Here is a 14,772-nt window from a genome sequence, read left to right on the forward strand (position 1 = left end):
TTGCTGGCAGAGTGCTGAAGCAATTGCTCCCCCCAGCCCCACTTTGGCCACCACAGACACCCCTGACACCACAAGCGCCCCCAACATATATGCGGCCCTCTTGAGCTCTGTTTTCAGCTGCAACAACCTCCTGCATGCCGCCCTCCTGAGCTCCGTTTTTACTGGCAGAGCACTGCAGGAGGACGTTGCAATGGATCCCCCCAGCCCTGCCTGGGCCTCCATAGGTGCTCCGACACGAGTGATGTTGAGGTGGCCACACCAACCCCAGCTACACCCTACCCCAGCAATGCCTCCCCCCAAGGTCAAACACCACCCTAACATGGCCCTCAATGAAATTGAGTTTGACACCCCTGCCCTAGATTAATAAAATAGGGAAGAGTTTGCCTAGGGTTGCAGAGAGATAGATGTAGATTTATCTGCTCTTAGATTGGGGTACGGGATCATCTTCAGTTCAGACTCAATTTTCATTTTGGGAAATTCAGTATATTTGTTATATTCAATCATTTATTTTTGAAAATTAACTTTAGAAAAAACGTATTCATTTATTTCTTTAAAACAATCATTCCCAGCTCAAGTCCTCTGCCATAGTTGGGAGTACTAGAATTGTAGTATAAACCAGTGTTTCTCAACCTTGGCAACTTGAAGATGTCTGGACTTCAAGTCCCAGAATTCCCCAGCCAGCGAATGCTGGCTGGGGAATTCTGGGACTTGAAGTCCAGACATCTTCAAGTTGCCAAGGTTGAGAAACACTGGTATAAACATACCTGGAGGGCACTAAGTTGGAGAACAGCTGTGCATGATTTTATTTTTCATGATTTGTTCCAGTTACTGTCACTGCTGTTCACCTGTGCTTTTAATCTGAGTCATAGGTAGAATCATGTAAGTAATAGGCGTTATTCATTTTGCAATTTCTTGTTGCATGTGTAAACTGTCTTCATAAACTTTTCAAATTATATTTTTTCCTCCACTTTAGGCCGAAGACAGAGAAGTCACAGCTGATTTGGCTCTTTATGTCAATGTTATTGATATACTCTCTTTTCTTTGCTTGGAGGGCAAATTTGGATATTTCAAAGCCCCTGTTTAAGGGGGTGGTGAGTTTGCTTAATTAAAAGGGATCATTTTAATTAAAAGCAAAAGTGGGATTCTGAAAGGATGGTACCATACATTTTAGAAACTTGCTTTCATTTTGCAGATTCATATTCAATGTTATTATAAACAGCCTCCAAACATGGTTGTTTAAAAGCTGGAATCACGCAAATAAAAAGTACTTTTAGTCCAGGCTAAGATATTTGTCTGTTTGGCCTCAAATGGTCTCTTTTGGATCACAACACTTCACTAAGGTCTCTGGCAGAGAATGCTCCTGCTATTTGATCCTCTTAACGGGTGGGAGGGGATGGGCTGGAAACCAATTTGAAAGTGATGTTGTAAACGACCCAGGTTAGATGGGCAGTGTAGAAATTTAATAAAATAAAAGCACCTTTTAGACTGGGTTACATCATCTTCAAAATCCATTATCCCCTAAAACAGTATTTCCCACCTTATCCATTTCTGGGTTTGTGGACTTCAACTCCCAAAATTCCGCAGCCAGAATAGCCATTTATAAGAATTCTGGCACTTGACGTCCACATCCCTGGCTATGGCCAAGGTTGGGAAACACTGCCCCAAGAGCACCATATTCTCAAAAGCTGCATTCACAGGCATGGGAAATGTTGGGAAAAGTGCAATAAACCATCACTCTTCCAGAATAGGACAAAACCACAATATTTTGTGGAGCCGAGGTGGCGCAGTGGTTAAATGCAGCACTGCAGGCTACTTCAGCTGACTGCAGTTCAGCAGTTCGGCTGTTCAAATCCCACTAGGCTCAAGGTTGACTCAGCCTTCCATCCTTCCGAGGTGGGTAAAATGAGGACTCGGATTGTTGTTGGGGGCAATATGCTGACTCTGTAAACCGCTTAGAGAGGGCTGAAAGCCCTATGAAGCGGTATATAAGTCTAACTATTGTTATTGCTATTTTCTGTGGTTCCAATAACACTGTGGGTCCAGTGTTCCAATATCTCAGGGGCTGTCACAAAGAAGAGGGAGTCAAGCTATTCTTCAAAGCACCCGAGGATAGAACAAGAAGCAATGGGTGGAAACTAATCAAGGAGAAAAGCAACTTAGAACTAAGGAGAAATTTCCTTTCAGTTAGAACAATTAATCAGTGGAACAACTTGCCTCCAGAAGTTGTGAATGCTCCAACACTGGAAGTTTTAAAGAATATGTTTGATAACTATTTGTCTGAAGTGGTGCAGGGTTTCCTGCCTAAGCAGGGGGTTGGACTAGAAGAGCTCCAAGGTCCCGTCTAACTCTGTTTTTCTGTTCTTCAACAGGTCGAGCGATTCTGGATGCAAAGCAATGCAGTGATTGTCGTTCTAGCTGGCTTTGGCTTCTCTTTACTCTTTTTTCTTGTTGAGATATTTATTGGAAACAGCAGAATGGTTTACAGTTTGGAATGGCTTCTGGCAGCTGTTCTTGTTACTGCTCAAATCTATTCCAATTACAGGTAATTAACAGGGATGGCAGCAGTTAATAATGTTTAGTGGACTGAGCACTAATGTCCATGTATTTTTCTTCTCTATTCCCCCAAGTTACTCAGGGCCATATGTACATAGAACATAGAACTTCTGCTGTCTTCCTTTTTAAATAATTTTTATTAAGCTTTTTAAGAAAAACATTAAAAAACAAAACACACATTTCCACTCATTACAGCGAGTCCATATCAGTATCATTGATATTCATATTTACATAAGCTCTATTTCTATATTCTCGAATATATTCTATATTGTATATATATACAATATAATATATCATATAATATCATATAATATAATCATATAATCACTTAACTATAATAATATTTAGACATTTATACAGTGTTATCATAATTGTCATAAATAATACTTAGTTTTTATACAGTATGTCATGTCTGTCATCCAACCATTTATACCATCTGTTCCACACCTTACAGTACTCCGATTCTTCTCTATCTTTCATTCCATGGTCAACCTATCCATCTCTGCACACTCATGTATCTTTCTTACAATCATTGCATCTGGAGGGATATTGTTCTGCTTCCAATTTTGAGCAAATACTATTCTTGTTGCAGTTAATATATGTAGTGTTAAATACTGAGATTTTTTTACACATTTATCACCTAGTATGCCCAGTAGAAATAATTCTGGTTTCCATTCAATCTTTTGTTCTATCATCTCTTCTAGCCATTTCTTTATTTTAAGCCAATATTCTCTAGCTTTGGCATAGGTCCACCACATATGGTAGAAGGTTCCTTGTTTATATCCACATCTCCCACATTCCAGTGAGCGATTGGGAAATATTTTGGTCAATCTCGCTGGTGGTAAATGCCAACTTCTGCTGTCTTCTATTATCTCCATAGGATGTAGTAGGCAAAGATTTACCCCAAAGTTCTAGCTGGGGATTTGATTCTTGCACTTCTCTATCATATTCCTATTTTTTTGACTATGGTAAGGACAACCAGTGTAGGGTAATTGACTGAGGTTCAGAAAGATGTTTCAGAACCAAGAACAAATGGATGTTGCTTCTTGGGAAAAGGGAGCTAGTCTTTCTGTTCTGCACTTAGGGAAAGAGAGGTTCAAATCTCACACAGCTTCCTTTAACAAATTGATTCGTCAATGAGAGCAGGAAGTTTGCTTATTCAGTTTCTGAGAGGTCTGCATCCTAAGCCCTCGTATCCTAACATTAGCTCTGATGAATGAACTTCATGTCAGTCTTGCTTTCTTGGTAGTGTTTTTTCATGCTAGGGGCTTGTATGTTTGAAGTTTGGAAGAGCAAGCTGTTGACATGAGTAAAAAGGGCTACCTTCCCTAGGGAGGATTCCTAATCATAAAATGGCTGCCAACTAGCAAAGCAACCCTGGCCCTGCTCTGCCATAGGCAAAGGGGATGGGAAAACAGAAACACATTCCAGACACATTCTCTCAAGGCTGTCTCCCAGGCTTATCCACAGCGGCCGGAGGGGAGTGATCGCTAAAGCCCACAAAATTGCTCCGTTGGCAATGACCCACCCTGGGGGGAGGGGGGAAACATGGTCAAGTCGGGCCATAAATTACATAGGGTCAGAGTTGGCTTCACTTGGAACATGCCGACATGAAGCTCCTAATATATAACTGGATTCTTTTGAAGCTTGGCTTGAGGCTCATGATTTAATTAAGGCATCCGCTGGAACCCTGACAATGGCACTATAGGCAAAAAATGTGCAATTTATCAACAAGCCAGTAGGAGAAACTCCTGTATCTTGGTCGTTTTCTGTTCCTAAGCAGTGGGTCTATTTCCAAACGGAAACTTGGGCTATCGCCATAGGTTTTTTTTTTTTTAAAAAAAAACTTTAAATAATGCATTTTTGGTTTTTGAATTAGTTTTGAAATAAAGTGCTGATGCAAGAATGGAGTGCTTCGTTTTCTGCTTGAGCGGGGGATTGAAATATGGGTACACAGTGCTTCAGGTTTAACACTGTAGCCATTGCAGCACACCTCAGGTGTCTGATGGCCCATTGTTACCATCAAGGATCTCTCCTGTGCGTAGCTTCATTCCTTTCAAAGGCTGTAGTTTGATGTAGCTACCTGGGGTTGAACTGAAAACAAAATGTTTGCTTGATAGGTTGACAAATCTTTCTTTTTCTTCTTTTTCTAATTTTCCCTTTTGAAACAGTGTCTGTGACCAAAGTAACAACCATGTTGTTGACCGGTTTGCCATGAATGTTTTGTCCTCCATGCCTCCAGATGCCATCATCTTGCTAAGAGGGGACCTGCCTGGGAATTCTCTTCGCTACATGCATCACTGTGAGGGTATAAGACTGATATCACCTTAGTTGACCAAGAGGTCAGTAGAATATCATAGAATGGCTGCAAATCAGAAGTCCCCCTTTTGAATTTTGCTTCTGCCATGGAGATGCTGAATACTAGATAACTCTCTGCATTTTAGCACCTTTAATCACAACTGAATAGAGATCAGCATAGGATAATAGTGTCCCTATTGCCATTTCCTATGCTACCATATTGCATCTGTTCTGGGTCATTGGTGAATTGTGTTTTCCTGATTATGAATGTGCTTCTTGTCACAAGATTATTATGTGCAACTAACTGGGGTCCTGTAGTACTGAATAATAGAAACTAGCCTCTGGGCTAGTTTCTTGCTTCTGAGGGAGCTGGCAAAAACAGAAGGCAAGTTCAACCGCTGTCAGTCTTCTTTGAATGTTGCAGTGATGGAAAGCAGGAATCACCTTGCCTTTAAATGTGGTTCACTTCTTCTCCAAAGCAGGCTGGAAATACCAAAAGAGAACATTGGGTCATGATATTCTATGAGATGTTGTTCATACATGTCCTGCTTTAAAGAATTCATTACCTCCTCCCTCCCTCTGTCTCTCTGCCTCCCTCCCTCTCTCTGTCTTCCTCTGTCTCTCTTTCTCCTTCCCTCCTCCTCTCTGACTTCCTCCCTCCTCTCTCTCTCTCTCTGTCTCCCTCTGTCTCTCTGTCTCACTCTGTCTCCCTTCCTCCGTCTCTGACTCCTTCCCTCTGTCTCCCTCCCTCCATCCCTCTGTCTCTCTGTCTCCCTCTGTCTCCCTTCCTCTGTCTCTCTCTGTCTCCCTCCCTCGGTCTCTCTCTGTCTCTCTCTCCCTCCCTCCTTCTGTCTCTCTCTCTGTCTCTGTCTCCTTCTCCCTCTCTCTCACCCCCTCTCTTTCCCTCTCTCCCTCTCCCTCTTTTCCTCTCTCCCTCCCCCTCCCTCCCCCTCCCTCCCCCTCCCTCCCTCCCCCCTCCCTCCCTCCTGTCTCTCTTTCCCCTCTCTCTCCCCCCTCTCTCCCTCTTCCCCCTCTCCCCACTCTCTCCCCCCCTCTCTCCCTCCCTCCCTCTCTCCTTCCCAAGAGAGGGCACACGTTTGTGTGTTGGCTAATACAATTTCTTTCATGTGCTAGATGATGACTTACCATTGGTATTTGCCAAAGCTGGCTAAACATTACCTGGTGTCACCTTTCCTGGGCACCGTTGGAATCCTGTAGAAGGGCCATTACCGGATGGAACAATCACATTCAACCTTCATCATTTCCTCAAAGTAAATAGACAGTAAGCATTCCTTTTCACCTACTAGCATACATTCACCTACATTCACGCATGCCTAAATACATACCTCTCTTCTCTGCCATGTTTAAACAGTGGTATGTAGTGTTCATGAAAAGGAGTAAGTGATGTAAAGTCAAGGATATTAAAAACTTCAGATAAATAAAAGGAAACATGTCGAGCCTTAATTATCTTTACTCTCACTTTCATATAATGAGGGCCATTTTTATATGTAGCGGTATGTTGCCCCAAAGGGTGCTTTTTTCAAGAGGCAACTGGACTTTCTTTGAAGATGTTTCACTTCTCATCCAAGAAGCTTCTTGAGGTCTGACTGGATGGTGGGGAATGGAAGGATTTATGCTCCTTGCGGACAGCTGGTCATTTGCGTTCTTTTAGCAAGTCATTGAGGCCACTTGAAGGTTTATTTGTGTCAATGGTTGTGGAGCAGGGTGTCAAACTGGCGGCCCGTGGGCTGGATGCGCCACATGCAGGTCATGCGTCCCCAGCTTCATGAAGGGGAAAAATATCGCAATTATGTCATGTGACAGCAATGTGAGTTTGTGAGTTTGTGGTGTTTTGAGAGTATGGAAGGATATCACACAAAAAATTGCTAAGATCTGTTTCTATCATTTCAGACATAGAATAGTTGATTTAAGTCAGAGTTCTCCAACCTTTCCAGGTGGTGGCCCATGGCCGCAGGTTGGGGACTTCTGATTTAAGTTATAGAAGAAAAATTATATTGAATATTGGGGGGGGGGGTCTTCCCAATAGCAAGAACGGTTTGTAAGAGAACAGAATAACAGAGTGGGAGGGACCTTCTGTTGTGGCTGCCGGGAGAGAGAGTGTCTGGCAGGAGAGTCGGAAAGTGAAGAGGTTGGGAGGAAGATGGACCAGTCCTGGGGCCTGAGGAAACGACGAGGGCTTTGGGTTAGAGGCAGAGAGGAAGCTAGACAGCAGTGAGGCAGAGTTTAGTATAGTTTAGTTTAGTTTTATTTGTCTTGTATGCCGCCCATGCCCGAAGGACTCCGGGCAGCTTACAATAAACAAGGGAGGGGATAAATAAACAAGACAATACTTTAAAATACACAACAGTCACAGTTTCCGTGGGGCTGATATTTCGAAAGCCCCCCGGCCTGCTGGAGCAGCCAGGACATAATGGCTTTGCGGAAGGCTGGGAGGGTAGTAAGGGTCCGGATCTCCACGGGGAGGTCGTTCCAGAGGGCTGGAGCTGCACAGAGAAGGCTCTCCCCCGGGGAAGTCGCCAGCCGACATGGCTGGCAGATAGAATCCGGAGAAGACCAACCTGTGAGATCTAATCGGTCTATGGGAGGTAATTGGCAGGAGGCGGTCTCTCAGGGTACCCAGGTCCGATGCCGTGTAGGGCTTTATAGGTAACGACCAGCACCTTGAAGTGGGTCTGGAGACTAATGGGTAACCAGTGCAGCTCGCCGAGGATAGGTTGTGATGTGGGTGTACCTGGATGCACCACAATTGCTCGCGCGCTGCGTTTCTGGGACAGCTGAACTCTTCGAACACTCTTTAAGGGCCAGCCCCATGTAGAGCGTGTTACAGTAATCCAGTCTTGAGTTCACAAGGGAATGCGTGACTGAAGGGCCTCCCGATCCAGGTAGGGTCGCAATTGGTGCACCAGGTGAACCTGGGCAAAGGCCCCCTGGTCACAGCCGACAAATGGGTGTTCTAAAGTCAGCTGGGGATCCAGGAGGACTCCCAAATTGTGAACCCTCTCTGAGGGGCGTATAATTTCACCCCCCAGCCTGAGAGATGGAATACTTGGCCAATCTTTGGGAGGGAACATCAGTAGCCACTTGGTCTTGGTCTGGATTGAGTGCCAACTTGTTTACGTCCCATCCAGACCCTAACAGCCTCCAGGCACTGGCACATCACTTCTACTGCTTCGCTGAGTTGGCATGGGGCAGACAGGTACAACTGCGTATCGGTCCGCATATTGGTGGTACTTAATCCCGTGCCGGCGTATGATCTCACCCAGCGGCTTCATGTAGATGTTAAATAGGAGGGGGGACAGGACGAACCCTGCGGCCACCCGTAATTGAGGGGCCTTGGGGTCGACCTCTGCCCTCTGACCAACACCGACTGTGACCTGTCCGAGAGGTAGAAGGAGAACCACCGAAGGATGGTGCTCCCACTCCCACCTCTTGTAACCATTGCGAAGGATACCATGGTCGATGGTATCGAAGGCCGCTGAGAGGTCAAGGAGCACAAGGATAGAGGGGTGACCCCTATCCCTGGCTCGCCAGAGATCAGCGATCAGCACGACCAAAGCAGTTTCCGTGCTATAACCAGGCCTGAAACCCGACTGAAAGGCATCTAGATAATCGGTTTCATCCAAGGACCGTCGGAGTTGAGAGGCCACCAGCAGCTGGAGCCTGTTCCCAGTGTGTGCATGCATAGAGCTGCCAGAAGCCACGAACAACTAAGAAAGCAGGGTCGACTTAGGAGTAAAGCCACACCTTGGAGGTGATTGGCTCCCCCCATAGGAAACAAAAGAGGAGCGAACGGGGAGGGGCTTTTGCAGGAAAACAATTCGTTCCTTCGGTCGTTTCAAGAGTGGAAAATTCTGTTTGTGACTATAAGAGACTCTGTTGCCAAGTGTTGCCTTGCCCTGCGTTTGAAAACTAGTTATCTGGCAGCTCTCCAAGCGAGATAAGGTTCATGTTGATAAATACTCCTCTGAAAAACTGTTGCCAAGCCTTGCCGACTGAATGAATGAGAGGAATTCACAGTCGTGTAAGAGGTTTTACTGGGATCAAGACCCTGCTTCATGCTTTTAAGGAGCCTAGATCAGAACAACTTGGAGTCTTCTAAATTGATCAATTACTGTGAGAGATGGGATATTCCCATCACTGGTGATGTTTCAGGTAGAGGATATTGGTTGTTGTCTGGAGCAAATTTCAGTAGCCTCAATGGCTTGACCTGTCTGAATTTCTCTGAAGCCTTGAAGTAAACTCTTCTCATCCTGTATCTCGAGTTTGACATGGGAGTCAAACTCGCAGTGTACACTTGCCGTCCATGACGTTTCTTGATGTTGTTTTCCCCTTCACGGAGCTGGGGTGGGCGTGGCTGCACAAGACGGCATCTGGCCCATGGGCTGCCAGTTTGACACCCCTGATCTAGCACAAGATTAGACAATATTTCTAATCAGTAACACAACTGAAATCATTTAGACAAACTATTCAACATAAAATAAACCAACCATTGCTCCTAGCTTCCTTCATATTGGTGCTGTTAGTGCTATCGCAGGCACGCACCATTGTACAGAGCCGAGGTGCGCAAGTGGTAAATGCAGCACTGCAGGCTACTTCAGCTGACTGCAGTTCTGCAGTCGGCTGTTCAAATCTCACCGGCTCAGGGTTGACTCAGCCTTCCATCCTTCCGAGGTGGGTAAATGAGGACCTGGATTGTTGTTGGGGCAATATGCTGACTCTGTAAACGGTTAGAGAGGGCTGAAAGCCCTATGAAGCGGTATATAAGTTAACGGCTATTGCTATTTGCTATCCACTTACCTTTTTTAAATTATTAATTTGTTTCTTTGTAATACGCAAAGACACCTTTGTCTGTATTGGACTCCATGAAGGGGACCCTACCTGAAAAAGACTATTCCCTTTGGCCCTGGGGCTCTTGTGATAAACTTGAATCTTCAAAAGTTCCCTTTGATCCTGAAATGTGGGGTGAGCATACCCAAAACCTCTACAACTGGACTGAGGAATATGGAAGGTTAGTGACATGTAGTTGACAGTAGCTTCTAAAAATTGCAAGAAGGGAGTGGACGAATGCTAATTCTTTTTATCATTAGTGAAGATACTGGTAGCATCAAAAATATGTGTGGTATGGATCAGTGGTGGTTTCTGGATCCACATGGGCACACGCATGCGTATTAGCATGCCTCCACGAGCTTCCGCAACGCTCCAGCTGCTCATCAGAGATCGCGCAGGTGCTGTACACGCTGTGTGTGGAAGCGCCAAGACTTAAAAGAGCGGTAAGGAGCTCAGGCGGGTGGGTGGGCCCTCCGGAGCACCATACCGGAATGGTATTTGGTGCTCCGGGCAGGCTCCGGTATGCCCGTACCGGGGCGTACCACCTGCAATCCACCACTGGAATGGATCCAGAGAGGGTTTGGATAGAATCGCTAATGGACATGACTGAAGGGATAACACCATCTTACTTGTTCCCATTTCCTCAACTTTATCTGGAAAGTTTTAGTTATCCTGTTCATGCTCTGTCTTTGTGGGCCTCTACCTGGTCTTGCATATCAATTTACCTGTTTTTTTTAAGGTTTGACTCATCTTCCTGGGAGTTGGTAGCAAATGAAGAGATGTGGCAAGCCAGGTGAGAGCCTGTTTCCTTCCCATGTTTCAGAAAAAGTCTGAAAGAGAGGATAATTGTATCAGTCTACATACAAATTAATTATATTGCACATTGCAGCACTGAGCAGGTAAAACTCAGAGGAAGCACAATGACAATCTAGGGAAGCTGGTGTGGGATGGAATATTAACTTCAGTTAATGAATTTAGGCAATTGGTGCCCTTCAGATGTTCTGGAGTACAGTTTCTAATGCCATATCCAGTGAACACCAGCTCAGTATAGTGAACTGGGATACAATCATTCCATGTGCCATCCCATATTTGGGTAGACCCAGGTTTCCCTGATAAAAAACATTTAATCTCCCCCTAGTATAGCTGCCAAAGCAAGGAGAACCTGTGGCTTAGAGGTTAATACATCTACCTAATATGTAAGTAGCCCGGGTTTGAATACCAGAAGGGTATGGTTAGCTGACGAGAGCTAAATAGCTTGAAATAGATCTACACTAGTCTCCCTTTATTTCTTTGTCGGCAAATATGAATTCAACACAATCATTCCATGGGGAAGTGAATCCTACCTCCTCCTTCATGCATGCCAGTTGGTGTTTAAAGAATATGCAGTTCACTTCTGTTGTTGTTTTTTCCCCCCTCCTAGGATGAAAACAGCCTTCTTTCTTTTTGACCTTGCAGAAACTGGTTCCACATCTGTGGAAGAGAAAGCAAAGCTTTACATCCTTGCTTATAAGGTGAGAACTTTCCACTTTGGGATAGAAAAGCTCAAGTGGTCTATATATTTGCACAGGGATAAGTCACAATTTTGGGACAGGAATCATTTGTAAGTTTGCACTATGTAATGGATGCAGTCAGAAAGTGGCTGCAGTATGAAACCTAGCTATACACAAAATGTGTGTCAGGGTAGGTCAGTGTTAATGCACCTGTTTAGACTTTGTGTTTAGATGTGTGAATTTCAACTTCCAGAATTCCCAGATGGCTGGGAGTTGCTGGGAGTTGAGATCTACACATCGTAAAATTGTCAAGGTTGAGAAACACTGCCCTAGATTATTATGAGGCTCCCTCTCAAGGGATTATTATGCACTCAAACATCTCTGAAAATCATTATGTTGCTAGGGGCTGAGGCTTTATAACAGACCAGCTTCATATTTAATTTTTTTTATTAAATAAACTTTATTTAAAATGTCCTTTGGGCACCAAGGGATGGGCCTGAGGTCTGGGTGGTATCTATATGGTTGATTAGTGTTGATTTTTCCACTGGTTCCAGTCATCAGATCAATTTATATAAAACTAGCTGATAACATGTCGTTGCCTGGGTATTTATTTATAGGAGGAAAATATCCCGACCAAACACAATTTCTAATATTGGATTTTCCTCCTTACCAGAGAGAGACCCCTTGGGGACTACTGTTAAGCCGTTACCATGGCAACTCCACTGTGCTGTACAGTAGAAGCCATTTTACAGCAGTACAGTAGAAGCCATTTTAAGGCACAACAAAACACACACCTTGAGGGATGTTAGGGGTGTCTTATCACCACAGTATTTTTTTTCAGAGAATAAATCATCTATGTATTAAGTTTGGGAATCAAACCTGGGCTGTATTACATATTAGGCAGTTATATTAGCCACTAAGCCACAGGATCTCCTCCTTTATCAGCTAAGCCAGAGATATGTATCTATGTAGGTAGGTAGGTAGAGAAATAGATAGATAGATAGATAGATAGATAGATAGATAGATAGATAGATAGATAGATAGATAGATAGATAGATAGTACAGCTGCAACCAGGAGATCTATTTCCATCTGTCTGGCCACAGATGTCTGGGTTGGTATCTTTTCCTCCCTGCCATTACCTGCTTTAGGGCTCCGAATAAGGCATGACAGCTAAAGGATCCAATCTGAGTCACTCACAGAGACCAGAGTTTTAGTCTTCTAAACTTTCGGACTCATGCTGAAGCCCATCCTCGGGGAACTTCTCTCTAGTAGAATGTTCCTGCAGAGAGAAGTTCCCTGAGGATGGGCACCAGCACAAGTCCCAAAGCCTGGAAGACTAAAACTCTGGTCCCAATGACTGACCCAGATTGGATCCTGCAACATTATCCTGGGATACATATATTTGCCTTCATTCGTGAGGGCATGGTAGCTGTTTCTACCTCACTGCTCTTGAGTGCTGCCTCTATATAGCTGGAAAGATTGTCCTTCACTTTGCCCCAGAACTGTGGGACCTTTTCACTGTCCTGTAGTAGCAAGCCAGATGCCACAGCTAAGCTTACTTGGGGGGTTATCCAGGGGTGGGCTTCAAACAGTTCAGCAACAGGTTCTTGGCCCAGCTGCTGAGTGGGCGTGGCCATGATGGGCATGGCCTAGTCAGCTTCCTGCACCATGGCGTGGTTTTCGCTTTCCCCAGACTCCTGAGGGTTTCCTCGAGCCTCTGTGGAGGGCAAAAACTGCCCCCTCCAGGCTCCGGAGGCCCTCCGGAGCTTCCAAGAGACCCAGTTTCCCCCCTCTGCGAGTCTCCGCGTGGGCACTGCACATACCTCTCATCCAAAATGGGCCGCATGGAGACTCCTGGAAGGAGTGGGGTGGGGTGGGTGGGGCCAGCCAGGGATGGGATTTGGAGGTTCTTCAAACTGGCCATATCATTAGCTATGGGTTCTCCCGAACCCAGGCAAACCCGTAGCTGCCCACCCCTGAGGTTAGCAGACTAGTTGGATGGCAACTGTGAAAGCCTGCTTAAGGTAGTGCCTTGAGGTTCCAGTAGAAGAATAGGACCAAGTCCTCATCTACAACCTGTATAACCCAAGCAGAAGCAGGAAGCTATTCCCAGCGAGCAAAGGCAGACCCATGGCCGATTAGCTAAAGAATAATATCTCAGCAAGTTTTCTATGTCTCCCTCTCTCCTCCCCCCCTCCCTTAGGAACTTTGCTCATGGTTTGCTACCTGCAGGTCTTGTAATTGTGTGAATATGAAAAAGATGGGTGTTGATTCTGTTATCAGTAGCAACTCAAGTGCACGGACATTTTTTCTTTCCCCTCTCCTACGTTGGAAAAAAAATGGTGGCTTAGCAATAAAATGGATACAATTTAGAGGAAATAACCCAAGTTCATTTCTTTTCTTTTGCTGCTTTCATAGGCAGAATGGCTCCACTAGAAATAAAACACATATCTTCAGTTCATTGTTGCTTATTCCTCACCCTTTTTGCTCTCTGGCTTCTCTCTCTTACGTCTCTCTTCCAGTTTACCTTTCAGATTTATCCTTGGGATTATTATTCTTTAGTTTCCCCTTGAGAATCCTACATCTTTATTCCTCTTTTCAGTTGGATGACATCAGAGCAGTATGCCCAATCATCAGCCGCACACATGAAACCTCTTAGCTCAAATCCTATACACACTGACTGGGGAGTGCTTAGCAGAGCTTATTTCTGAATAGAAATGCAGAGAGTTGCATTTCATGGTTTAAAACATATGCTCATAAACGGTGTCCTATTTTACTTCACTTGCAGAGGCTTTATTTTATATAGATGCTGTTTATGCCAAGCTTGACTGCTTTAAAAAAAAAAAAGTGAGCAAATATTTGTAACACGGGGAAAATGATATCTCTGAGATTCCTCTTCAATCCTGAACCGTCTTCTGTGATTTACAGCTGTACAAGGAAATTGTAAACATGTACAAAAGTCATCCAGTGAACTGGCACAAAAATTACGCCATCGCCTGCGAGAGGGTGCTACATCTTCACCCAGCGAAGGAAGACCCAGAAGTGCTACTCTTAGAAATCATCAAACACTTCCGCTTTTACTTGGAGGAAGCTGCAGATGATCCCCAGCAGAGCAGCATTTTGCAAGCCATAAAGCATATGAAGAAAGAACTTCGGGAAGTGAGAAAACTGAAGAAGGCAGCGAGGCGGCTTGCATAGGATGTGCTGATGAGGTCCAAGGGAAAATTTGTTGGAGAGGAAATGAAGAGTAAGAGAAGGATTCCGTAGATTGTGGGGGGGGAAAACAAGCTTAAATGCAGGGTTTTGGATAGGAGGAAAAGACTAAATCAAAAGAAGGGGGTATAGAGAAGCATAAACAAAGGCTGCGGGGACATGAATTGGGATTTCTCTTCCTTTTGATGTTACAATGTGGGAGTCATTAAACAAAGCTGAACTTTGGAGATTCTAACTGAAAACATCTTAATAAAGTACATTGATAATTAGAGCCCTGGTGGCGCAGTGGTTAGAATGAAGTATTGCAGGCTAACTGCCCATCGTTGAGTTCAATCCTGATTGGCTGAAGATTGACTTAGTCTTTTTCCT

General features: G+C 44.6%; 1 protein-coding gene across 1 annotated transcript in view; it reads left to right on the plus strand.

The window, feature by feature from the left end:
- The window catches only part of TMEM260 (transmembrane protein 260), a 54,448-nt gene extending 39,979 nt beyond the window's left edge, over nucleotides 1–14,469 (plus strand). The window contains 11 exon segments of the mRNA XM_032236223.1: nucleotides 974–1,091; nucleotides 2,370–2,542; nucleotides 4,725–4,867; nucleotides 4,870–4,895; nucleotides 5,986–6,025; nucleotides 6,028–6,134; nucleotides 9,707–9,750; nucleotides 9,752–9,880; nucleotides 10,439–10,492; nucleotides 11,120–11,210; nucleotides 14,119–14,469. Coding sequence (XP_032092114.1) covers nucleotides 974–1,091; nucleotides 2,370–2,542; nucleotides 4,725–4,867; nucleotides 4,870–4,895; nucleotides 5,986–6,025; nucleotides 6,028–6,134; nucleotides 9,707–9,750; nucleotides 9,752–9,880; nucleotides 10,439–10,492; nucleotides 11,120–11,210; nucleotides 14,119–14,388 — 1,195 coding nt within the window. The 3' untranslated portion in view covers nucleotides 14,389–14,469.
- The last annotated feature ends 303 nt before the right edge of the window (nucleotides 14,470–14,772 follow it).

The sequence above is a fragment of the Thamnophis elegans genome, chromosome 1 (assembly GCF_009769535.1).
Source record: "Thamnophis elegans isolate rThaEle1 chromosome 1, rThaEle1.pri, whole genome shotgun sequence".
In the NCBI taxonomy this organism is placed as follows: domain Eukaryota; kingdom Metazoa; phylum Chordata; class Lepidosauria; order Squamata; family Colubridae; genus Thamnophis; species Thamnophis elegans.